This window comes from Oncorhynchus mykiss, chromosome 3, assembly GCF_013265735.2.
Source record: "Oncorhynchus mykiss isolate Arlee chromosome 3, USDA_OmykA_1.1, whole genome shotgun sequence".
NCBI lineage: Eukaryota > Metazoa > Chordata > Actinopteri > Salmoniformes > Salmonidae > Oncorhynchus > Oncorhynchus mykiss.
This window is the reverse complement of record NC_048567.1, coordinates 45434956-45462768: the sequence shown is the minus strand read 5'-3', so window position 1 is coordinate 45462768 and position 27813 is coordinate 45434956. Positions and strand designations below refer to the sequence as shown.

The 27813-nt window shown below is 41.3% G+C and overlaps 1 protein-coding gene across 4 annotated transcripts; it reads left to right on the top strand.

The window, feature by feature from the left end:
- On the top strand, nt 1-27813 carry LOC110520023 (signal transducer and activator of transcription 4). 4 transcript variants are annotated; one of them, XR_005046275.1, is made up of 23 exons: nt 3-469; nt 1094-1222; nt 1751-1886; nt 10764-10862; nt 11266-11437; nt 11893-11978; nt 12517-12668; nt 13017-13175; nt 13606-13698; nt 13837-13896; nt 14172-14192; nt 14497-14590; nt 14854-14898; nt 16078-16161; nt 19535-19633; nt 20069-20204; nt 20487-20539; nt 20836-20930; nt 21973-22109; nt 22466-22657; nt 22916-22961; nt 25310-27018; nt 27123-27813. XR_005046275.1 is itself a non-coding variant. In XM_036974234.1 (22 exons), exons 2-22 carry the CDS (start codon nt 1095-1097, stop codon nt 25311-25313), a joined length of 2088 nt encoding a protein of 695 aa, XP_036830129.1. In that variant the 5' UTR covers nt 1-469; nt 1094; the 3' UTR covers nt 25314-27813. The 4 variants fall into 4 exon arrangements, 3 of the variants coding, with proteins under 3 accessions (XP_036830129.1, XP_036830128.1, XP_036830127.1); XM_036974234.1 differs by having other exon boundaries at nt 1-469; nt 14857-14898; nt 25310-27813; XM_036974233.1 differs by having other exon boundaries at nt 1-573; nt 25310-27813.

Genomic DNA, 27813 nt, shown 5'->3' with positions numbered 1-27813 from the left:
GGGTTAAGATTAATGTTACACTTAGGAGTTAAAGGTGTTAAGGGTTAATGTTAGGTGAAGGGTTTTCTAAAAATAGTTCAGGTTAGGGTTAGCTAAGTAGTTGCAAAGTAGCTAAAAAGTAGTAAGTAGTTGAAAAGTCGCTAAAATGCTAAAGTTGTCCTTGATAAGATTTGAACTCTCAACCTTTGGGTTGCTAGATATTTGTGTTTTACAACCACCCATCCACCTGTCTAACACATCATAAGAAACGGGTTTATGTACAGAATAATACGAAATGCTCTGAGACCAAGTTGCGTGGGAGGGAGATGACAAAACCTGTAAGGCAGGCCTGTTACATGACGATCAACGTAAAATAAGTATGTGGTCGGGAATTCACGAAGGCTTCAAGAGGAAACAACTGAAAAACATTCTCATGACTTGTGTACGGTGGATATTTATGTGATAGAGAGCACCGAGTTGAAAGACACAGGTAGGCTTTCACAAACCGTGACGTCTCACAAACAATTATGTTTTGATAGTCAATGACTACAGAATACATTTAAAAAAAAATCCTGGTCCGCTACAGAAATAAAGGTAAGAAAAGCTAATGCTGCTGTAAAAATGGGAATTACAAGAAGTCGGAAGTGATGGTAACAATGCTGATACACGCTGTTTGTTACCTATGCATATAGTAATTTTGCCCCCATCTACATGTACAGATTACCTCAACTAGCCTGTACCGGTGTCCCCTGTATATAACCTCGTTATTGTTATTCTTATTGTTACTTTTTATTATTACTTTTTATTTTAGCCAACTTGGTAAATATTTTATTCTCCTTGAACTGGCTTGTAAGTAAGCATTTCACGGTAAAGTCTACACTTGTTGAATTCGGCGCAAGTGGCAAATAAAGTTTGATTTGATACGTAAATAAAACACAATATGCAGCACAGTTTGATAATAGGTAGACTATTCAAAAAGAGCATAATCATAAACTATTACTTATCAGGACAAAAATAAGCTTAATTTTACAAGCACTGCTCCTTCAATGACCCTCTCTGAAGTGTAATTGATTTGGCGTTTTTAATATGCTTTTGTGTTGGCATTGTACCACAGAATGAGTCAATGGAAACAAATTCAACAGCTCGAGTTCAAATACCTGGAGCAGGTGGATTACCTTTATGATGACAACTTCCCTATGGGGATTCGGCAGGTGCTTTCTGACTGGATTGAAAGCCAGGACTGGTGAGTGTGTGTATCTGTACTGGTGTCTGTGAATGGGTGTTTGCACACATGTATTCATTTGGTTTGGAGTGTCAAAATACTACACTACAACACTGGACTACTGTGTCTTAATCTCAATAGGTGCATTAACTGGGCTGTGTGCAATATATATATTTTTTTGATGGGTACTTTACAAATATTATCAGGTCCCACATCAATGTCCCTGATCTCTGTTTTTAAAACGTGTGTTTGTACATAATGTTTTCATGTCTATATGTTCACCTGGGGAGACTGCAGCTGTAAATAATTCTGTCAGCTAAATCTGGTGCAAAACATCACCTTTTTATACCCCCCCCCCCAAGTGACATTAATATGGGATTATAGCTTTCATCTGGATTCACCTGGTCAGTCTATGTCATGGAAAGAGCAGGTGTTTTGTCATGTTTTGAATACTCAGTGTATCTTCTACATGTTCTTATTAATCACATTTGGATTAAACACGGTGAAATTGGATACACTTTCTCTTAGCTGTGTATGTGCCTTTTTCAGGGATATGGCCGCACACCATGAGTCCATGGCGACAGTTCTCCTCAGCAATCTCCTGTCTCAGTTGGACAGGCAGTGTTCTCAGGAACAGAACTTCCTACAAAGACACAACCTGAAGAACATCAACAAGCAGTTACAGGTGCCACAACAACCTCCATTACAATACCATACAAGTATTTCTTGTATGTAGCACTGGTGCTTCCAACTTAAAATTAGGAGCACAACATAACATTCAGGAGCATCAGAAAAGCAGATTTGTACGTTGATTTAGATAAAAGCCTTTATTGGGCCTATATTAAATCTAGCTATGTTTGAAGCACATGCTGTGCTCTCGAAACGAATAACCCTTCAAATACATTGTTTATTATTAAAAAGCTAAAATGTTGATACAAAAACCTGCATGCTGAAATCCACTGTTCCGATTAGTTTACACTTAAAAACAGTTCGGTAGCGATGAGGTTTGTGCCGTAGGCTATAAGCCCAATACATTATCACTGTTGGCTATGCTTAAAATGCCCTGCCAATGATGTTGGCAAGGTCATTTTTTAATTATTTCAAAACATGAGGTATATGACCACACCGGTAATGGCTCCATTGTATTACTTGAGTGAGCATACATGTAAATAATTATTATAAAAATGATTTTTACTGGACTGATGGTGCCTGCATCTGATGGTCAGGTTCAGCGGAGAGAGCAGCAGAGGGTCTGCCTCTCACCATCCCTCCGCTAATAATAACAATGCAAGCCTACACTCAACTACTCATTCAATGCAGCTGCAGTTCTGGTTGATGTGCGAGTGGAAGAAGCACATTTTATGGCTTCAAAAAGTGCTGAATAAAAACAAAAGATGAACTCGCTCATTAAAAACAGCAGCTGTTTTCTGTATTCATTGACGCTCTCTCTAGTCATAGTTTTAAAAGTTTAGAAATCTCACAGTATACATTTTGCTGTGTGCTCGAGGAAGCTGCAGACACTGTAATTTGAGCTAACTGATTGGCCAGCCATAGGCCTATAAGTGCAATTGATTGCTGTGTCCGGGACCGTGGTGTATGGCACTCAGTGGCAGCGGTACAGCGAAGCCTAATTGTAGCAAGAATTATCTTAGGTGATATATACTTTTTTGTAGTCCCACTAGTACTCTCAAAATAAAATTCCAGGTCGCACAGTAAATGACTTAGGAGCATATGCGACCAAAATGAGCCCTGCATACACCTTACCTAGTTAAAACCCGACTGAATGCTGCGCTAAATCAGTTTGCCAGCCTACCATACACCATGCATATCCAACATTGATAACAGTCTCTCCTTGAAATTGATGCATTGAGGTGATTTAGTACAACCTAGGGCTGTTGCGGTGACCGTATTACCGCCCACACCCTTAGGATTCTCCAACCTCTGATGCTGCTGATGGTCATTAGTAGCCTACCAAACTTGCTAACTCCCTGGTACTCAGCGCTCTAGGTACTCAGCGCTCTGTTGTCCCTATAATCACTCTGACATCAATGCAAATGCAATGGAATATCGAATCAAACACACATGAGCGCTCATGTTGCGCAACCTTTCAACAGGCTATGCAATTGCGTGAGAAAACAGTGATTGCCTCTACTAAAAAGAGGATCCGCTTTCTATAGGCTAGGACTACTATATTTATTTTTCAACTTTCCTAATATTAAGCACATTGCTTATATTTACAGGAGTACAGCTTACCTGGCTGGCATGAAAATGAACCACGGGGAAAAGCGTCTTCCATTCACTATTTAAGTGCATAGATGACTTATTGCTTTCTGCTGCCCCTGTTTTTCGATACAGGTGCATGATAATGGTCCATTCTAAATCAAAACAAAATTCACAAAAAAATGATTTAGTATATGTAAAGACGAGATTAAATCAAGAATAGTCTGATGGCTGACAATATTAGCCTGTCACTTGTGAATTATGTGTCACTTGTGAATGATGCCTAGCATAAGAAACAATGTAGCCTAGCTCATAGGCCTATATGTTTCAATAAGGTTTTGTATCACAACTAAAGTGGCCAAATAACTGATTCAAATTAAGCACAGTTAGGCTCTTACAACCCTTGTAAAGCGGATAACTGGCATACATAAGCAGCATGTGAGTTTCAATTTTGGGGAAGATAATTTTCACCATAAACATGCACATTTATAATAAAAGCATTACGTGCATAATTGCATTTGATAATGGTGTTTTCCGCTAATGGAATATTCACGCTTATAGCCTCCTACCATGTGCTTATATTGTGAAGAAATAGCCTAATAGTTTATCAACATTTTATACAACGGGTGGGTCTAATGCTGATTGTTTTAAAAGCGCATTCTAACTGGTGTCTATTCTACAAGTTACCACCAGCTAAATCTATGACATTTAAATGCCTATTTACTCTGTTCCATCTGACTGCACAATCCATTGTCTCATCAGCCCAGTAAGGTAAATTATAAAATTGATCTCCGCTATAAAAAGCTGTCTGCACTGTTTGACATGACTGTAAGTTAGTCGTAGTTGGCCAGCTAGTAAGCTAGGGATAAGAACGTTGCCAGCCAGTATGGCAATGGAACATATAGAACGAACGACTGGGTCGCGTCTCTAGCAAACCTAGATTTGTGTTGTGACTATATCTTGTGAAAGGATGAAATAGTATGAATAAATGAATCAAAATAACATTTTGAATCAACATGTTGATCAATATTTTAACATGTTGGTAACCCATTGTATAAAAGCGATAATGCCCTTTATTTCTTGCAGAGAATAGAGTAGGTCAACCTTTGTACTATGGGGGACAGTAGATTGACATAGGCTAGTACTTTTGCTGTTTGTTAGGCCTACTCATCTTGTTGGCTGACAAAGTAAATGTGGACAGTTTTTCCAATATCTTCAATATGCATCTTGGAATTGGATAAGGACGCGAGCAGTTGCCTCCCCGATGTGTCTGTCTTCACTTGTAACCTGCGAGAAAGACCCGATCGCGTGATGGAGTGCGTAGCACTCGAGGAGAAGGGCACAACAGCCACTGGACACAAAAGGCATGTTTTTTTTTTTAGGGTGCATTACGGCAACACAAAGGGGATGCCGCTGTGAAATTCTAAGCATTATCAAGTGCTTGTCAAATTGTGAATGAGAGACTGATGTAGTGTGTACAACCTGTGCAAAAAAAAAACCAAAGCAGAGCTCATGTCTTTCTAGCACCTTTTTTCAAATAATCATGCAGCCTTAATGTATTAAAAATCTAAACATATAGCCCAACATTTGTAGAACAATTACATTTACATTAATAACTCTAAATTAAGCATATAAGAATACCTATTTCTTAACCACTCAACACAGAATAGCCACATGTGCACTACCTCAAATCGTTTGAACAGAACTGTGGACACCTGTTCGTTGAACACCTCATTGCAAAATCATGGGAATTAATATGGAGTTGGTCACCCCCCTTTGCTGCTATAACAGCCTCCACTCTTCTGGAAAGGCTTTCCAGTAGATGTTGGAACATTTGCTGTGGGGACTTGCTTCCATTCAGCCACGAGCATTAATGAGGTCGGGCACTGATGTTGGGCGATTAGGCCTGGCTCGCTGACTGCGTTCCAATTCATCCCAAAGGGGTTAAGGTCAGGGCTCTGTGCAAGCCAGTCAAGTTCTTCCACACCGATCTCGACAAAACCAGTTCGGTACGGACCTCGCTTTGTGCACGGGGGCGTTGTCATGCTGAAACAAAGGACCTTCCCCAAACTGTTGCCACAAAGTGGAAGGCTCAGAATCGTCTAGAACGTCAGATTTCCCTTCACTGGAAAGATTTTTACACGCTTCAGCACTCTGTGGTCCCATTCTGTGAGCTTGTGGCATAACATTTTGCGGCTAAGCCCTTTTTGCTCCTAGACGTTTCCACTTCACAATAACAGCACTTACAGTTGACCGGGGAATCTCTAGCAGGGCAGAAATTTGACAAACTGACTTGTTGGAAAGGAGGCATGCTATGACGGTTCCACGTTGAAAGTAATTTGAGCTCTTCAGTAAGGCCATTCTACTGCCAATGTTTATCTATGGAGATTTACATGGCGGTGTGCTTGAGTTTATACACCTGTCGGCAACGGGTGTGGCTGAAATAGCTGAATCCACAATATCCACAATGACAATACATTTATTTTTATTTTTAGATTTGAGTCATTTAGCAGATGCTCTTATCCAGAGCGACTTACAGGAGCAATTTAGGGTTAAGTGGCAGATATTTCACCTAGACCGCTCAGGGATTCAAACCAGCAAAATCTTGGCTACTGGCCCAATGCTCTTAACCACTAGGCTACCTGTCGCCTCAGCCAAGTACCAGGTAAAACCCTTTGCTTCTAGATAGAACCCTCTCTCAAAAGGATTCTTCAAAGGGTTCTCCTATGGGGACAGCCAAATAACCCGTTTTTAGGTAGCCTTTCATACACTCTTAGAGCCGATCACTCAGAACCTATTTTTCCAAGGGGATTTCTCTTGATCAGCTAAAAAAAGTCAGAGGGATGATAGATGGGGGTTTTACTGTCTTTCTCTGAATACAGTAGGCTGAATTACACTGTTGAGCTGACGCTGTTTGTTTGTGCTGTAGTTGTCATTGTGGTGATTTAAAGGGTATCGCGTGGGTTTTCAAGACTGAATCACCCTCCTGTCATTGGTCAAAGACAAAGACTGAAAGAGAAATCAGGTTTCACATGTTCACATCAAAACTTTCCGTTTTGTCACAGAGGCCTTGAGAGAATCTGCGGCATTTTGCAAAACCAGATAAAAATATGGCAAGATGCATGTGGTGTTTGAGACACATTTTGCAAAGAACTGGGTTCAGATCACAGAGACTGCTAAAGAAAGGAACAAATTAAGGGGTACAGAGGGCAAGTCCATTCATGGTTTTGTTTGTTAGGATACACTGTAGCAAAACAAGCATTTCTTATTGAATAAGTTCAGCTAATACCTGTTTCCCTCTTTCTTACATTTTGTGCCTAATAAACACGGCCCATGTAGGCCTGGTCTATTTACAGTAAATGTCTCCTTGTTCAAACTGTCATAGTAGATTTTGTTTTTTGCTGATGGCAGACCTGATACTTCACACACACACACCTGATGGCAGACTTTCTCTGTGTGTGCTGTGTCGGTTGTGGTGGAATTATTCTAATCAAAGACCATTTTAGACTTCCTCAAAACAATCAAACATTATTATTTAATTACTGCAGTAAAGGAGCTTGTCAATGACCCACCTGTGGCTGATTTAGTTGAGAGCCCAACCAGCAGGTCTAAGCCACAGCATTTTATAGCAAAGTCCATCCTCTTGAATGTTCATGACATTTCACAGATAAGAGTGTATACAAAGGTACATTGTGCTCTCATGCAACAGACATCAAGATTTACATGGCACCAAATATCTCTCTCTAGTTCATTTACTGCTTGCTTATACAGGAATACTAATGCAACAGACCTAGGTCCTTTCCTTTAAAAAGAAAATGGAGGTTGGGTCTCCTTGGCACCGACAGAAAGGCACACACACTATTCATGGAATGTTGTCTTATCACCAAGCCATCGTAAATCTACTGTTGACGTTCAATCTCAGAGGCTTCTCTCTCTTCACACCGACACATGAGAGTTAAGAACTCGTTTGTTGCCTCTAAATAAATAAAAAGTGAGTGCTAGTATAAGATTACATTCTTATATAAGAGTAATGTGATTAACATGTTGTAATTCTACGACACGGTGGAGAGCAATGACAGTACAGTGGGTTCAGGTTACTCAAGGATGTACAGTGTCTGGAAAACCCCCTTTGAAGTTAAATACTTCCTTATTGGTCAATACACTACATTCTAAGGAGAAAGTAGGGCAAACCTAAAAGGCTCTGCATGGTCAATCCAAATCTGCGTTTTGGTCGTACAGCATTTACGACGATACGGCCTCTGCAGAGGTCAGAGCATTCTTACTACTTGTGCTTTGCAGAGCAATTGAGCAGACCTGTTGTCAAGGAACTGAGTTTGTGTGTGTTTGCAGGAATTCCCGCCCCCGCCTACCATCAACCAATCATGTCAATGCGGAGCTATACGGAGCCCTCCGCATTGTTACAAAATTTGGGAGGCACGCCATCGCCGTACAAAGCTCGATTGGGCCTCCGGATGCTCCACAATTGCGTCACACCCTCCGTACAGAGCCTCCGGACCGTATTTCCGGATCAAGCATAAATCCGCTATTAGCCTCATGTTCTCCCCATGCTCTATTTGTGTTTCTGAGAAACCACCATATCTTGACAGAACGCACTTTCAAAAAGCTCTTAGAGAAAATCATTTTATTTAGTTTTATTTCACCTTTATCCTTTAAGTTCGATAAATGTTGTGTTTAATTTTTTTTTTTTATAGTACTTTAATTGACAGGGATAGACATTAAATGAGAGGGAGACAGAGACCCACTGGTCACACCACGTCATTTCAACATGAATAATATTTGGTTGAGTCGTTGATCAATGAGATTACAACCTACAACCCACTCAAAAAGACAGCCAAAAGTTAGTTGAATTTCCAATGTGCTATCACCATGCTTTCAACCATCTTTAAAAGGACAACCAAATTCCAATGGAAAAACAATGTCAGATTTTTGGCTTACTTGTCACCCAAATGTCTAAAACTGGGCTTTCGCCCATTTTTTAAAAGCACATCAAAGTTCAAATGGGAATATGATGTCAGATATTTTGTTTATTTACACAACAGATTGTGTTGTCCACTGTGATTAATCTAGTAGCAAAACCAAATGACCTGGATTGCAGTTGAGATTACGTTAAAAGTACATGGTGCAAGTGATCAATGTCGTTCCAGATTCTACACATATTACAGCAATTGTGAAGATCTCCACAGACCTGCGACACTCGATGCATGCTATCGTGAACATGCAAGCTTTTATATGATTACATAACTTTTATAGTTTCCGAAACCTCAATATGGTTACTGAATGGATGTGGATGTGTTACTCGTTTTTAAGATTGAATGTTAGATGACTTAATATTATTGAATTGTGTTTGGTTGACAACGCAACCAAATATCAACATTTTAAGGAGATGTATCTACTGCTGTCCATCTGAGCAACTGGCTTAGCCCTATTCTTTAAGTTCGATTTTTGCTTGAGATATTGACGGGAATCAAACACAAACTATTAATTTGGAAAACCAACAAATGAAAGCTAGTCAATGGTACAGATGGCACTATCCAAGCAGAAGATATCTCATTCAAATGTTGATATCTGGTTGCGTTGTCAACCAAACACAATTCAATAGTATTAAGTCATCAACCTTAAAATGAGTATCACATCCATGGCCATATTGAGGTGACTGAAACTATAAAAGTCATGTTATACAATTCAATATCCTAAAATTTTAAATCAATCAGAGCTTGAAACACTAAGCCTATGTGTTGTAAAAAAAATGGGTAGGATTAAAATCCTGTATGGGAGACCAAAGGGTAGCTGTAGATAGATCAATTCTCCAGTAGGAGGTGCTGCCCAGCCTATATACACTGCTCAAAAAAATAAAGGGAACACTAAAATAACACATCGTAAATCTGAATGAATGAAATATTCTTATTAACTACTTTTTTCTTTACATAGTTGAATGTGCTGACAACAAAATCACACAAATTAGCAATGGAAATCAAATTTATCAACCCATGGAGGTCTGGATTTGGAGGTCCCGAGGTCCACAGGTGGAGGGGGGGGGGGGGGCTTACAGCCCAACACCGTGCAGGACATTTGGGATTTGCCAGAGAACACCAAGATTGGCAAATTCGCCACTGGCGCCCTGTGCTCTTCACAGATGAAAGCAGGTTCACACTGAGCACGTGCAGCATGACCGGTTTGGCGGTGGGTCAGTCATGGTGTGGGGTGGCATTTCTTTGGGGGGCCGCACAGCCCTCCATGTGCTCGCCAGAGGTAGCCTGACTGCCAGTAGGTACCGAGATGAGATCCTCAGACCCCTTGTGAGACCATATGCTGGTGCGGTTGGCCCTGGGTTCTTCCTAATGCAAGACAATGCTAGACCTCATGTGGCTGGAGGGTGTCAGCAGTTCCTGCAAGAGGAAGGCATTGATGCTATGGACTGGCCCGCCCGTTCCCCAGACCTGAATCCAATTGAGCACATCTGGGACATCATGTCTCGCTCCATCCAGCCACGTTGCATCACAGACTGTCCAGGAGTTCGCAGATGCTTTAGTCCAGGTCTGGGAGGAGATCCCTCAGGAGAACATCCGCCACCTCACCAGGAGCATGCCCAGGCGTTGTAGGGAGGTCATACAGGTACGTGGAGGCCACACACACTACTGAGCCTCATTTTGACTTGTTTTAAGGACATTACATCAAAGTTGGATCAGCCTGTAGTGTAGTTTTCCACTTTAATTTTGAGTGTGACTCCAATTCCAGACTTCCATGGGTTGATAAATTTGATTTCCATTGATAATTTTTGTGTGATTTTTGTTGTCAGCACATTCAACTATGTAAAGAAAAAAGTATTTAATAAGAATATTTCATTCATTCAGATCTAGGATGTGTTATTTTAGTGTTCCCTTTATTTTTTTGAGCAGTGTATTTTTTTCTTCTGATAGTGGATATAACCTTAAAGATCTGACATTGTTTTAAAGGTACAAATTCAACATATTTTATATAAGGTTTGTCTATGTTGAAAATTGGTTACCATGATATAATCCTGTGGTTGAAATGTTACCCTCAAAACAACAGTGTAAGTTAAATACGTTGACAAATTACAATGAAACCGCTTTGATTCAACAAGTTTGTGCCCAGTAGAAGTGCAGTGGGACTGGGTTTAGATCGCATGCAGGCAGGGGCCTGCGTATGTCAAGCGGTGTAGACAGCAGTAGCATAATATTGCAGCGAATTCAGGGGGTTAGCCCGCACCAGAATTCAAACCCAGGTCCAGCGACTGTCAACCCAACACATTAGCAGTTTCGCTAAGAGATTCAAATATCGTGTGTGTGTGTGTGTGTTTCAGATAAAATACAAAGCCTACCCTCTGCTCATGGCCGGGGTTATCTCCACTAGCCTCAGAGAGGAGCGTCGTATCATCGCCTCAGCCAACATACCGGAACAGGTGTGTCACTCTGTTATGTCACCAGGAAACCTCCATGATTTTCCCCCTCTTATCTTTCTTTCCTCAAAATACCTGGGAAAACAGAGGCAGGAAGAGTTTAGACTAAAGTGCAACCGAAAGGCCTGTGTGTGTGCATACAGATGTAGCATCTTAATTTGATCCCCCTGTTGCTGGAGAACATTCTCACAATGCAGGAAATGTTAAACTTGTAGTGTATTTGAGGTTTTAAAAGGCTTCAAAAGGTTGTCATGATCCTTTACAAAAAATGTATCGACCCCATTTAATTATAATCCACATAATAATTTGCATCCTGTTGCTGCAGGATTATTTTCCTGCTGTAGGAAACTGGCTCAAATTTTAAGATCCTACGTGTGTGTGTGGTTAACCTCTATCTTCTTGACAGGGCCCGTTGGAGAAGTCTGTACAGAATTCCGTGGCCTTCGAGAGACAGAAGAACATGGACAACAGGGTGGTCGTGATCAGGAGTAGTGTGCAGATGCTGGACCCGGCAGTGAAATGTCTAGAGGACATGCAAGATGACTTTGACTTACGCTTCAAAACTATCCAGTCTCGAGGTCAGCTATCTGGCCAATCTGAAATCAACTTCCAGCTCCTATCCCCTATGGAATCCCCTAAGATCTGAGATGATTTGATAGCTCTCATATAATATCGGATAGCTGTAAGTAATATGGCAATAGCTGTGTCTTACCCTCTGGTGGCCTGATGTGGTGGAATGATTGAATAACTAAGGGTAAGACTTTACTTAAGCCCTGCAGGTGTAATGCATTATGATGCGGTTATAATGCACTGTAAGGCATATAGGCTTAAAATGGGCAATTTGGGATTTGAAAAACAACATAGCGATCACCACCTTTTTGTTATATTCTTCAATAATCAATGGCTATACTGCATTAATTTGAAAGTCTAAAAATGTACATACAAATACCAGATTGCCCCTTTAAAGTGTTACCAAAGTTGTTATTCCCCCCCCCCCCCCCGCTGTCATATTAGATGTGCTTGTGTCCCTCAGATCAGGCGGACAGGAACACAGAGCGGATGGAACAGGAAGTGGCCCGACTGCAGGAGATTCTCAACAACCTGGACTTTAGGAGGAAGGTGTGGGGACACTAACATGCATACATTTAGATAAACCAGCAATCAGCTATGTTTGTCAGCTGCACCTTTTTACTCTCTATGGCTGTAAACAGTCAAAGCCCTTATCTGGGAGTGAATATGCATTTATTTGAATTGGTGCCACCATTTGTCATTTATAACTGTGTTAGGTACTTATGCAATTGCTGTCTGATGCAGTTTAAGTCTATACAACTCTATGAATATTTATCTACAGTATATAGATACGATTGTTAGACTTTCCGTTTTTGGGGCCTGCGACATGTGGAGCGCACCGAGGCATCAAGCACAATACTGCAAGTTTGATTTAATACTGCAAAACAGTTCAGTGAGTTACGATATCAAAGAATATTAATTGAATTTGGGCTTATACTACTTACATCAATTAGTGCATACATAATCATATGGATTGGCCCAAGTGGGAATCGAACCCACAACCCTGGCGTTGCGCGCACCATGCACTTGCCAACTGAGTCACACAGCAGTTCCGGACCAGCATTGAGATTTTATTGTTCCGCCACAGGAGATCCTGTCTAAAATGAGTGACGTGATGAAAGAGATTGACGCTCTGATAGCCTCCCAGCTGAACCCAGAGCTGATGGAGTGGAAACGCAGGCAGCAGATCAACTGTATAGGTGGCCCACTGCTCACTGGACTGGACCAGCTCCAGAACTGGTAAAACGCACATGTGCAGGAATGCATGCACACGTACATATACCGCACACACACACAGAATTTGTCATTTTCAGATCAGCTTTGCTATCACTTAAGGGGTGGGCAATTCCAGTCCTCGAGGGCCTGATTGGTGTCAGTTTTTCCCCAGCCCCAACTAACACACCTGACTCCAATAATCACCTAATCATGATCTCCAGTTTAGAATGCAATTTTGATTAATCAGCTGTGTTTGCTAGGGATGGAGAAAAAGTGTGACGCCAATCAGGCCCCGAGACACTGTTCTTAACTCATAACTCAATCCTAAAACACAGTAACTTGGGACCTCTCTCTCTCTCTCTCTCACTACAGGTTTACTCTGACGGCCCAGAGTCTGTTCCAGATGAAACGTCAGCTGGACAAACTGGGAGAACTTATCCTGAAGGTGACCTATGCGAGCGACCCCATCTCCTTGCAGAGACCGCAGCTGGAGGAGCAGGTCAAATACCTCATCGACCACCTCATCAAAAGGTACTAACCTCAACAAAACCACACACCTCTGGTCAGATACCTACCCTTATCTAACTAGATGCATATGTCAGACTCTACTTTAGAGTCGGCGGCGCACCAGTTTAAACAAAGCATAAACTGTCTGCCAGTCTCCCTTTGGTTAAATGACCAGACTTGTGAATTTAGAAAGGCTGAACGTAAATGGAAGGCCTGCAAACTTTAGGATGCAACCACACTTGTAAATACAAATAATTTAATAAAATATCCATCACAAAATAATTATCCCCAAAAAACTGGACGCATAGGGCAGCATTAATGGTCTTGTTGACAGGGAAATGGACTTGACTTATATTGCCTCCACCCAAATCTAGGTGGTGTATTCAACTGCTCTCATGCTATTGTCGTTCTCTTGTGTGCCATCTTTGTGTCATCCTTTGTGCAATGGCCACAGCTCATTTGTGGTGGAGAAGCAGCCATGGATGCCAACCCACCCCCAGAAACCTCTCATCATCAAGACCGGGGTGCAGTTCACCACCAAAGTCAGGTACAGTATGTGTATCAAGATGCAAGACAACTCAATTGTGATTATCAATTTGTTGTGTGTGTGTGTGTGTGTGTGTGGGTGCATATTAAATGTGTGTTTTTAGTCAGTATTTCTGTTTTGATCACGTTGTATATCCAGATTGTTGGTCAAACTCCCAGAGGTGGATTATCAACTGAAAGTGAAGACGATATTTGACAAGTAAGACGTCCGCAAAAGCATTTTAATCTCCATCTTTTAGCCAATGTTTGTACACTGGTGGCAATGTAACACAGAAATATTGTGGCACATTCACTTTGAAGGGTGAGCGAACCAGTGGTTGCTCTTTGCAAGCTCTGTTACACATACTGTGTGTGAACATGTCACACGGATATACTGTGTTCTATAAACAATGTTTCATAGACATCCATTAGCAAGCTGGCACTACAATATGGAGTAATTTAGCTTTTTTCTATATTATTTTCCCCTGTGTGTAGGCACCTCCCCCCTGGCAGAGTGTGAGTATACTTGTGTGGGCTGTTCAGTGGGAATTTCCTTCTACTGTTATTTAGGCCAATATCAAGTGACGTGTGTAGGGATGAGGTAGAACAGTGACCAAAAAGAGCGATACGAGAAGCCATTTTTGATTACAAATCAGATGACCCGGTTTAAATGATTGGAATGATCAGTTGCCTGGAATTCACCTTGAAATTGAGTTGTTTTTACCTCTGCATGCGTTTGCCATGTATCTTAGCTCATTGTGTGTGTGTGTGTTTAGTTCAGACTATTAACTGTGGCTTTACCGCATCCCTCTCCCTTCAGACATCGTCAGTTCTTCATCCTGACTTCCACCACCAAAGTAATGGACGTGGAGGAATCATCTAATGGCTGTCTATCTGTAGAGTTCAGACACTTGGTAATCTCTCACCTTCACTGTCCCCACTAACATATTCATAACAATTTCAAACTCAAATCTGTTAATCCACAGGTTTAGTGAAACTCAAAACTGATTTGGTCCAGTGGGACTGGCTGCAGCAGCCATACTGGACGTATGCAACTGTTGCAGTGACCCTGTTGTTATATTGCAAAAATGATTTATAATGATTGCTCTGGCCTAGCTGTACATGAAATTGTATGAATAGTTCATTTTATGATTAATTTCTGTATATTTATCTTCAGCAGCTGAAAGAGAAGAAATATGTTAACGGTATAAAGGTGAACGAGGTGAGGGGAAATATGACAGTTGAACAGTAATTTTTGTTTCTCCCTAAATGATGGTTAAGGGTCAGTGACTCAAGCCTATCAAAAGGTTACACTCTAGCACAGTGAACTTTAGGAAAGCTTGACCTTTGAAACTTGACCTTCAGATTTGTTTGCGGTTGACACTAGTTTCCACAGCCACAAACTCAAAAACGCTGCCTATTCCTTCTTAAAATCTGATTTTGAAACCTAACAGTAACCACACTGCGAACCGTATGCCTTAAATTAAGCAAATATTTGTTTTATGAATTTTTGAGATATGGCCAAATTGGACTTTTTGACTGTGGTTACTAGTGCAAACCTTTTTTGTTTTCCATGTTAGCCTTTTTAGAAATGCTTTGGGGAGACACTAAGTCTTTAAATGACAACTACAAAAAATATAAATTCTGGTCAACCAGAGGTCATTTAATTAAAGTGATTGGACACTGAGGTGAATTAAGAGTTTAATAATTCCGATTTATTTAGAGGTCAATTACTTTGCCTGAGGTGATATCGTTTAAAAAACACAACTCAAACACTTCCATTAAGAAAAAGTAGTTGCTTTCTTAAAACGGTAGAGGGCAACATTACCATGGTTTTCAAGTTTTCCCCTCAATTTGAAGTTTTTTTTTAATATTTTTTTTTACTCCTTTTCAGGACAATAGTGTGTTTGTTTGTATACGTTTCGAGATGGCACCATTTTACCGCAGATGAAAAACCTTGTTAACTCTTTCTGAGTTAAAAAAAAATCATAAACTCATTTTTGTGTATATTTTTTATTTGACCTTTTTTTATTCACATGACCCAACAAAACTCAGGTCAAGCCTTCCCTCACATGCTCTTAGGATACAGGATCCTTATTTCATCCAGAAATGTACTTAATGAATGCCACTATCAAACTTAGCCCGATTACTCATATACTGAAGAGAAAATATGATTTCTTCATAGATGGTTTTCCCAGCCTTGTTATTGAATGCTGTTCTTTGTTAAATAGAACAAATTCCTTATCCTTGTTGATAGTTTGTCATTGAAATGTATGACACTTTTTAGTGGGTCACTCACTGAACAAAAATGGTTTTGTAGCCCTTGGCTATTGTATTTAATGTGTTCTGAGGAAAAGGTTTAGTAAAGTGTGTGTGTGTGTGTGTATTCTGCTGGTTCCAGGGTCCTCTCTCTGTGACGGAGGAGCTCCACTCCCTCAGCTTCGAGGCCCAGTTCAACATACAGGGCATTAACATCGACCTGGAGGTCAGTCAGTCTACACACTCCTTCACACATCCTGAATACGACACACACACTCCCACACACATTCTTACAATACTCCACATATAGTCCCTCACACACGCCTTAGAACCCCCACATAGCATAAATTGTCAGTTATTATTAGTCCTTGTTTAATGTTAAGGAATATGTTATGTAGTTTAGGTCTTAGGAGCATGACTAGATACTGTCGTGTCTTTACTATCATTAACTGAAGACTGATAGTTTTTATCAAAGATTCTCTGTAATTAGTTACTGCGCGATCAACTGATTAATCACGTAACTAATTAACTAGGAAGTCGGGGCACCAAGGAAAAATATTCAGATTACAAAGTTATCATTTCCTAAAATAACTTTTCAGATATTGTATCTGATCAATTAGTCTTCGAATTAATGAATTATTTACTTTACCTCATGTTAGTCTCATTCCAAACGTCGTAAGTTGTTGGTTATCTGCATGAACCCAGTCTTCACTTTGAGTCATCCATACATCAATTGTCTTAAATAATTGATTTATTACTAAGTAATTCACAGAAATGCATAAACAAACAAAGGTAAATGTAATGATAGGAGGATGTGCCCTAGTGGGCTAAACCGGCATGGCGGCTTGTTAGACAAAGGAGAAGTGTGTCGTCTTGATCGTTGGTGAAAAGTCTTTCTTTTGTAGAATTGTCAGTCTCTCTCACTCTCTCTCTCTGTCTTGGTTAGAGGGGATAGTTCAAAGTGACATTCGTTGGCAGAAAAGGTCTGTCCCAGGATGTCTGACCCTAACTGGGCTCAGGGGCGGTCCTCGATTTAGTTCAAATCCAATTCCCTTTTTGAGTTTTCCTTCATTAAACAGTCCCAAATCACATTGTAAAATTGTGTAAACAGTATCATACTCACTCATTCATCTTATACAACAATTAGATAAAGTAAACCTTATATCTGGGGCTATTATATAAACAGCGTTATGGTAATGTGGCCACACCGTCTCCCATGGGCTTCCCAAGTTGTGACAAACTGACCAGTTCGTAGCTGGATTCTTCACCGATCTTTTACCCTTTCTCCGGAACATGAAATTTGTTCGTACCTCAAGTTCTGTGAGGCGGAAGGATTTCCTTTGTCTCTATGAAAAACGACTCTATAACTGTGTCCATGAGGTCTTCTCAGGAATTTACGACCTCTGACCACAGCAGCCTAGTTGAAGGAGGCAAGGGGGAGGCAGGGAGAGGGGGATGGACTTGCTATAGCCAAAGAGGCCAACGTCATGACAATACTTCAACCCTCCATCCCCAGGGGGCAGCACCAGCCGGGTCTAAATGCTGAGCCAAGCCTTTTTAAGCCCACAAGTGCAGGCAATCAAGGTGTTTGTCAGTCAGAGCCGTGAGGCTGCTTGTTTCTTTGGTGGACGTGAGGCCTTTCGTTTGGTGTAGAGTCTGTTTGGGTATGTCTGTCTCTAGTTTTCCCTTTTGTATGTTTATTTTCGTCACCATCAGAACAAATTATAATATGCATGGCCTGGCTGACCAAGAGGTCAAGACGGAGCTGGCCCTGAACTCTGTACTTTTGCTGTCTCCTGGGTACATGCATTCAATACCTGGTCGCATATGCTTACTTCTCATATTAATGCACACAGTCAGGTTACAGAACAATTAGTTAAGCCTAGGGCCCATAGACCCAGCAAGTAACGGTATGATGTCTATTCAGTTCCGTAAAGGCAAGCATATACTTTCTGTGTGCAGTCAGGTCCATAATTATTGGCCTCCTTGCAGGCTCAAGAAAATGGAAACATTTATATTTTATACTAATACAGTTGCTCAATACAATTGTTTAACAAGTAATAAACTCTGCAAAAAAAGAAATGTCCTCTCAATGTCAACTACGTTCATTTTTAGCAAACTTAACATGTGTAAATATTTGTATGAACATAACAAGATTCAACAACTGAGACAATCTGAACAAGTTCCACAGACATGTGACTAACAGAAATTGAATAATGTGTCCCTTAACAAAGGCGGGGGGGTCAAAAGTAACAGTCAGTATCTGGTGTAGCCACCAGCTGCATTAAGTGTTGCAGTGCATCTCCTCCTCCTGGACTGCACCAGATTTGCCAGTTCTTGCTGTGAGATGTTACCCCAATCTTCTACCGAGGTACCTGCAAGTTCCCGGACATTTCTGGGGGGGAAATGGCCCTAGCCCTCACCCTCTCATCCAACAGGTCCCAGACTTGCTCAATGGGATTGAGATTCGGGCTCTTCGCTGGCCATGGCAGAACACTGACATTCCTGTCTTGCAGGAAATCGCGCACAGAATGAGCAGTATGGCTGGTGGCATTGTCATGCTGGAGGGTTATGTCAGGATGAGCCTGCAGGAAGGGTACCACATGAGGGAGGAGGATGTCTTCCCTGTAATGCACAGCGTTGAGATTGCCTGCAATGACAACAAGCTCAGTCCGATGATGCTGTGACACACCACCCCAGACCATGACGGACCCTCCATCTCCAAATCGATCCCGCTCCAGAGTATAGGCCTCGGTGTAATGCTCATTCCTTCGACGATAAACGCGAATCCAATCATCACCCCTGGTTAGACAAAAACGCAACTCGTCAGTGAAGAGCACTTTTTGCCAGTCCTGTCTGGTCCAGCGACGGTGGGTTTGTGCCCATTGTTGCTGGTGATGTCTGGTAAGGACCTGCCTTACAACTGGCCTACAAGTTCTCAGTCTAGCCTCTCAGCCTATTGCGGACAGTCTGAGCACTGATGGAGGGATTGTGCATTCTTGGTGTAACTCGGGCAGTTGTTGTTGCCATCCTGAACCTGTCCCACAGGTGTGATGTTAGGATGTACCGATCCTGTGCAAATGTTTTTACACGTGGTCTGCCACTGCGAGGACGATCAGCTGTCTGTCCTGTCTGCCTGTAGCGCTGTCTTAGGCCTCTCACAGTACAGACATTGCAATTTATTGCCCTGGCCACATCTGTAGTCCTCATGCCTCCTTGCAGCATGCCTAAGCACGTTCACACAGACTGTGACCTTAATTGGCTACAGTCTGTAAGCTGTTAGTGTCTTCATGACCGTTCCACATGTGCTTGTTCATTAATTGTTCATTGTTCATTGAACATTCATGGGAAAGTGTTTAAACCCTTTACAATGAAGATCTGTGAAGTTATTTGGATTTTTACGAATTATCTTTGAAAGAGGGTCCTGAAAAATGGACGTTTCTTTTTTTGCTGAGTTAGCTAATTATTGGCACCCTTGTTTTCAGTACTCTAGCACTTTACCCTTGCAAGGATAACGCAGCATTTTTAAAAACTGTTTTATGAGATTGGAGAACACATTGGGAGGGATTGTGTGTGTGTGTGTCTCTCTCTCTCTGCAGACCTGCTCTTTTCCTCTGGTGGTCATCTCCAATGTTAGCCAGCTGACTGGAGGCTGGGCCTCCATCATGTGGTACAACATGCTGACTGACGAACCCAGGGTGAGCTGACAACACACACTACCATTGTTTTAGGTGTTATCTTTTATTATACTCTCTAACCCTCCCCCTCTGCCTTTCTCGCTCTCTCTCTCAAAATTCAATTCAAGGGGCTTTGTTGGCATGGGAAACATATGTTAACTTTGCCAAAGCAAGTGAATAGATCATATACAAAAGTGAAATAAACAATAGATGAAAAGTAAACATTGCACTTATAAGTTCCAAAAAAATAAAGACATTTCAAATGTCGTGAATGTTCAAATTGTTAAAGTAGAATAGGGAAAATAAATAAATATGGGTTGAATTTACAACAGTGTTTGTTCTTCACTGGTTGCCCTTTTCTTGTGGCAACAGGTCACAAATCTTGCTGCTATGATGGCATACTGTGGTATTTTACTAAGTGGATATGGGGGTTGTTTTTGAATTCTCTCTCTCTAGAACCCGGACTTCTTTGCCAGTCCTCTGCGGGCCAGTTGGGGCCAGCTCTCTGAAGTGCTGAGTTGGCAGTTCTCGACTTTCACTGGGCGGGGCCTCAACAGGGAGCAGCTGTGCATGCTGGGAGAGAAACTCATGGGTACAGCAGCCTAGTTGTACACATTTCATTAGAGCATAAAACTCTTGGCATACATGCCCAGTTCATGAGGAACGGCGAACAGTCGCAAGTATTTTCAAGTTTGACAGAATAGTAATATGAATTATCAGATATTTGTTTAGAATCTCTGACTTCCAAGTATGAAATCGTTCTATATTATCTAAGGATTGTTATTTTTGTACAATAATAGCTGAATATTCATAGTGTATGAAATGTGTACTGGTTAGTTGATATTCAGAATTATATGACTAATCTTCACTGTAGGTCAGCAAGCCTCTCACAATGAATGTCAAGTATCCTGGTCCAAATTCTGCAAGGTAGGTCAAGCAGTCCTACCAATTCCTATAGTCCTACTACTGCAAGTCTTAAACACACAAGGTGGATGATGTCATGTCTTAGTAACAAATACTCCCTTTATGTAGAAGCTTTCATATACATACTGTACTGTCATTCTCCATCTTGAAGGGGTTGACTTTTTAATTTCAGCTCCTAGTGGAGTCCTTCTCCAACAAAAAAAATCACCTCAAAATAAATTGATAAACGTTTATGGCATCTTTCAGTATAAAGTTAAGGGTAATTCTCATCTCTTTCCCATTCCGTCTGCTTTTTCCAGGAGAATATTCCTGGGAAGCCTTTCAGTTTTTGGATGTGGCTGGATTTCATCCTGGAGCTCATCAAGAAGCACCTGCTTCCCATCTGGAACGACAAGTGAGACTTGTGGCCTGTCCAGAAACAACCCCTATCCCCTTAGGCCAGGGCTGGCGTGCCCATTAAGAAAGATTAGGTGGCCGCCTAGGGCTGCAGATTGACGAGGGTAGCATTTTGCTAGCTAAACTCGCCAAGAAGACGCACTTCCAACAACGCATAACACCTCACATAATTCTGCCCCAAAACAATGAACTTTTCTCACCCATTGTCATATGGGCTATTTAGGTGAGTGCTGATTCCACCCAATGATAAGCAGCGCTTACTTTGCCAAAGGCAGGGACTAAAAAATATTTAGCTTGCCAATATGCCCAGCTCGCCTAACCAGGGCGCTGTTGGAGAGATGCAGCGCTCCACCAACGAACGCTCTGTAGTAGCATTTGTGGTTTTTCTGTAGCCTAGACTGGAGAACAAATTCATGTCATGTGACAGACACTTTACATCCTTAAATGGCACCCCATATAATTTTTTTTTAAAAATGTGCTTTGATGAAAATATGACTTAACATTTTAACAAACACCATATCCTAAAAACAGGACCGGTCCAAATAAAATGGACAATATTAAACTAGACTACTCACGACTGCTAAATTGTCATGATAATCAATGATTTCACGTTGGTATTAAGTCTTTTTTTTTTTTTTGCTGAGCTGATTCATAGCGAATACTGCATTTCCCAGTGTGTAAATACATCAATTATCATTGCAAATTGACTCCAGATAACTCCTGATGTAACTTGGGTAGCTGATATTCAGATCTTAAATAGGCAAAATGATTATAGCCTAGTCTTAACCTTTTGTCAGGAATCAATCAAGCCAATGCAACTACCTGTTTTACAAACGGTAGTCGTCATAGAACTGTATAGCGGGCCGACAATGTAGGCCTACACTTCTAGTTTTGCGGGAATCGGGAAATTAATCATTTAGGTTCAGTTCCATTCATTTAATCTATTTACTCAGAGGGCTTTAGAACAGTGTACTTCATTACGTTAGTGGGTGTTTCTGCATAATGTAACTGATGGTGTGGTTTGCTTGTGCTTCCTTCAGCTGCATCATGGGCTTTGTCAGTAAGGAGACAGAGAGGGCCTGTTTGAAGGACAAGGAGCCTGGGACATTCCTGCTGCGCTTCAGTGAGAGCCACCTGGGTGGGATCACTTTCACCTGGGTGAAGCAGTCCGACAGTGGTGAGGCCCGCTCGGTTGTCAATTACTGTGGCGACGTGAGAAATTGACCTTGAAGAGGCTATATGGAACTTTTGCATCTGCTCTTGAGCCAAAAAGGTCCCTTTCATGGAGATAAATATTGTCCAGAAAGGACCTCATTAGACATAAAGAGTCACACTTCCCCACACCATTTCCTAAAACAAATGATTTGTGTGGTTTCATAAAATATGAATCCATTTATCTTATCTGAATCATGCGGTCAACATTGAAATCCCAAAATTTTACGTAAACAATTAGCACCTAAACTTTCAGTGTCTTAAATGTATTCTGTAAACATCCAACTCTGATTGGCTCTTTGGTTGTGTCTGTGTCAACAGGAGAGGCTAAATTAATCTCAGTGGAGCCGTACACCAAATCACGCCTCAGCGCTCTCCCGTTCGCCAACATCATCCGGGACTACAAGGTCATCGCAGACGGAGAGGTCCCTGAGAACCCGCTCAAGTTCCTCTACCCCGGCATCCCCAAAGACGAGTCCTTCAGACGACATTACAACAGTCAGCAGAGCAAAGGCAAGATGGTTACCAAGACACGTTTATGATAGAGGGGTTTGACTTGTACTTTAGATATAGGAATTGTGACCACCTAGGTTCCAGCAACTTCTCTGTGAATGAAAGTATGTTATGGAACATTTTCTCATTGTTTTGTGGGGATGTTTACGTGTGGTACCTAGTTACTGGGGAGGGGACAGGGGGCTGGTTGGTACACAACATGTAATTATCAATGGTTGTTCACTAAAATGCCTATATTCTCTTTTTATCTTCTTGCAGTCTTTCCATATATATCATCTACATGGATCCCCATCTCCACTTTGCAGTGCGTACACAACAGTTTGTTATGATCTTCTAATTTGAGCAGACCAGACAATGCATGCAGACCTGCACCAAAGATGTGTATTTGAAATGCACTCATTGTAGGCTATATTAGAGATATATATATATATATATATATCTGAATGATACTTGTGTGTGTAATATAGTGTGTGGAACACCCCTTCAAATTAGTGGATTTGGCTATTTTAGCCACACCCGTTGCTGACAGGTGTTTCAAATTGAGCGCACTGCCATGCAATCTCCATAGACAAACATTGGCAGTAGATTGGCCTTACCAAAGAGCTCAGTGACTTTCAATGTGGCACCGTCATAGGATGCCGCTTTTCCAACAAATCAGTTTGTCAAATTTCTGCCTTGCTAGAGCTACCACTGTAAGTGCTGTTATTGTGAAGTGGAAACGTCTAGGAGCAACAACCGCAAAGTGGTAGGACACACAAGCTCACAGAACGGGACCACCGAGTGCTGAAACGCATAGTGTGTAAAAATCGACTGACTCGGTTGCAACACTTACTACCGAGTTTCAAACTGCCTCGAAGCAACGTCAGCACAGGTACTGTTCACCGGGACCTTCATGAAATGGGTTTCCATGGCCGAGTAGCCGCACACAAGCCTAAGATCACCATGCACAATGCCAATCGTCGGCTGGAGTGGTGTAAAGCTTGCCGCCATTGGACTCTGGCGCAGTGGAAATGCGTTCTCTGGAGTGATGAATTACGCTTCACCAGCTGGCAGTCCGACGGATGGATCTGAGTTTGGCGGATGCCAGTAGAATGCTACCTGCCCCAATGCATCTTGCAAACTAAAGTTTTGTGGAGGAATAATGGTCCGGGGCTGTTTCATGGTCCGGGCTAGCCATCTTAGTTCCAGTGAAGGGAAATCTTAACACTACAATGACATTCTAGACGATTCTGTGTTTCACCTTTGTAGCAACAATTTGGGGAAGGCCCTTTCCTATTTCAGTATGACAATGCCCTCATGCACAAAGCGAGGTCCATACAGAAATGGTTTGTCGAGATCGGTGTGGAAGAACTTGACTGGCCTGCACAGAGCCCTGACCTCAACCACATCGAACACCTTTGATATGAATTGGAATGCCGACTGCGAGCCATGCCTAATTGTCCTACATCAGTGCCCTACTTCACCAATGCTCTTGTGGCTAAATGGAAGCAGCAATTTTCCAACATCTAGTGTGAAGCCTTGCCAGAAGAGTTGATGCTGTTATAGCAGCAAAGGCGGGACCAACTCCATATTAATGCCCATTATTTTGTAATGAAATGTTTGACGAGCAGGTGTATACATACTTTTGGTAATGTAGTGTATGTTAGTCAGGGGAGGACCATCTGAATTTCTGAAAAATGTGAATAGTGAAACATTAGTTATCCTTTTTAGATAAAACTATACTAAATATATTCACGTCACCAAATAATTTATTGAAACAACGTTTTGCAATCAAGATCTACAGTATCTTCAACAGCACACTGTAGGGTAGCACCAGGGTAGCACCATGGTGTAGCCGGAGGACAGCTAGTTTCTGTCCTTCTCTAGGCACATTGACTTCAATACAAAACCTAGGAGGCTCATGCTTCTCATCCGCTTCCATAGACTTACACGGTAATTGTCAACTTCTGGAGGATGTCCTCCAACCTATCAGAGCTCTTGTAGCATGAACTGACATGTTGTCCACCCAATCAAAGGATCAGCGAATAAATCTAGTACTAAAAGCATAAGCTACAGCTAGTTAGCACTACAGTGCATAACATGTGGTGAGTAGTTGACTCCAAAGACTATAGTTGAACAGTTTTGAAATCCATTTCTTAAATAAAGTGAGGGCTAGAGAGCTAGCTTTTATTTCTATTTTTTTCAGTTAACTAGCGGATGCAGCTAGCTAGTTTAGCCTACTCAAACACCCGGTTGAAACAGAGGGATGCTATGTTAGCTAGCTATGGCTATCCAACACTGAAACTCTTCTCCACTGCTGCCGCCCCCAGTGCCTAACCTCCCTCCCCAGAATCCCCCCCCCCCCCCCCCCCCCCATGTCCCCTGGGATGTTTGACGTACTCACAGCACCTAAGCCCCTTGGAGATTGAGACTGTCGTGAGTACAGTAACCCCACCCCCCCACCTAAAAGACACACTGCAGCTAGCTAGCCTAGCCCCATACTGTAGACCTATCTACTGTAGCCAACTCATTCATCATTGCAGAGACGCAGTTGTGCCTCTCTAAGCCAGTCTCCAAATAACAATGGACTGAACCTGCTGAAATTCGATAATCTTATCTTTTATTTGCATATAAGTTAAGCATTTGTCTGACTTTTACTTCCCTATTATACAGATGAGTTCTCCGTACTCCGAGTAACACAAGATGACCTGCAGAGTATGCCAAGTATACGACTCTACGACTTGTGTTCCACTGAGGGTCACTGGATGTGGCATTTTCTCTTACATCTGATCACAATATATTGCTCTTCTATCCAACTGCTAGTATTGTCTTTGAGCCCATTGTCATGAATACAAACATATAATGTTGTAAGTGTAAAGTAGATATTACATGCAGTGGTATATCACTTCTCATAAAATATATGTATTTAATTGTGTGTATTCTGAAATGTCTTGTATTATGTGGCACTAATGTTAGCCTGTTGTTGGACTATATGTCTTAAACTTCTCTATCACGAACCAAGGTTTGGACAAAGAATAAATGTTTATTATCCCATTCTTTTTCATTAGTTTAGCTACCAATTTGATATTTTTGCACTAAGCCCAAAAAAATCCCAAGGCCTCTCGAGTAGAAAAAGGGTTTAACTACATATGATTTCCCCTATTGTCTTTACTACTGAGTAGAATATACATACAGATAGCCATGATCAACAGTCAGAGGATGGATAAAATATTGTACTGGACAAAGCAATATTTTTTTCATCAGCTTTTCTCTCCTTGAATATGTGGAAAAGTAATTAGTTTTTATTAATTGACTAATGACTGCTTATCAGATTGTAACCCAGGGTTAGATTACTAATTTTGCTGTCTAAAATTCAACACGTAAACAAATTCCCAAGTAAGATTTTTGTTTTTTGTCATGCTCTTCAGAAGCACAACGTTTCCTCGTATGTTGAAATATTTCGTGAATGATTCAAATGCAGATGTGCCGATTCATATGTCAATACCCGATTCTCATTTTCTCTTGGCATTTATTTGATCTGCTACATTGTTGGCATCATGTGGCTACTGTACCTCCCTTCTATTGTAGTAAAATGGGAAAGCACCTTGGGCTGTCCATTTAGGTTACTGTTTTGCCTTGAAGGAAGAGGTTGCTTCCTTATTTCACTGATCAGCGGCGCTACAGTAGTTTCTGTCAAGTGTAAACACTAATTTACAGGCTTTATTCGCAAAATAGTGTAGCATGATGTGTTGTAGGCCTACTTTGGGTTTACGGCTTCTTCCAATGGTTTGTGGCACAGGTGGTTTATACACCGCAAAAAAATCTAAACTACCCTTTATCTGTCATTTAAACAGTGAAGTATGAGAACCCGGGGGATTATCATGAATTACACACGACGAAGGCTGTTCTCAAACGCCTGGATTAAACGGTTGCCAACATACAGTACATACATTTGTTTGACCTTGACAATCAAACCCTTTTTTTCTATTTAGCCTGAGTCAGATGAATTCATGGGTACCTTTTTGTATGTCTGCGTGCAATGCTGAAGGTCGTTTATCAAGCCAATGCTAACGCCCAATGATTGAAAGTCTACAGAAGCAGCTAGCGTGCTAGAGTGAATAGTTTGGGCAAAAGCCAGTAGTTCAGAGATTCTGAAGTTGCTAGCCAAGCGGACTGGTGGTCCATTTTAAGCAACAACAAAAAAAGGTTGATATGCAGGCTGGCCAACTAAAGCTAACACACAATCACATCAAGCAGCTGTGCATTTTTAATTTGTTTTACCTTTTTCTATTTCCATTTCTTTGGATTTATCTCCATAATAATGATGATTTCGCCTGGCTCAGAGAAGCTGTCAGTCTTGTCTGGACACATTAATACAACTGGTGAGTCTATTCCTGGATGCTATTAGGTTAAAACCACATTCCAACAATGTATCTATTTCACAACCCACTACTGTTGTGAAATAACATAACTAATTTCTGCATAGGTCGGAGAGGCAGGCTTGCAAGGTTCAGAGTTGGAGGACTCATTGTGGATATGACCCAATTTAGCATGGACATTGCCATTGAGGGCTTCCACCATTTTAAAGTAGTCAACTGAGTTTCTTATGGGTTGGGAGCGATCAGCCAATGATCAGAGCATTGTCTTCAAGTTGGGTTAACTATGATTTTTAAATGTCTTTAAAATACTGTATATCACCACATTCTAGTGGCCACAAGTCAATGACACAATTTGGTTCAGGACTCCAGCACTGCAAGTGGCAGTAAATCACCAATAATAGCTGTATGCTTTTTTCAAACACAAAATAAGAAAATGTAATACTTCAAAATGGAGATGGCCTCAATGACACTGTGCGTGCTGTCACAGATGCCATAGTACATTGTTCATTCAAATGGAATTGTTATTGTGAATAACTTGCGGCTATCAACCAACCAGCATCCAAGATCCAAATGTACAGTTTTATAATGACTGTAGCCTATAATGGGACAAAGGACATTCTGATATTGTAATTGATTGACTGTCTGCATTGTACCATAATCTTGGCATTAATGTTTTTTAATCATTATCTCTCTAGTAGGCCTATGTTCGATCTTGTAGGCCTCGTCCTAATATTTTAAATATTTCTTAACTCCATTCTTTTACTTTTCGATTTGTGTGTATTGTTGTGAATTGTTTGA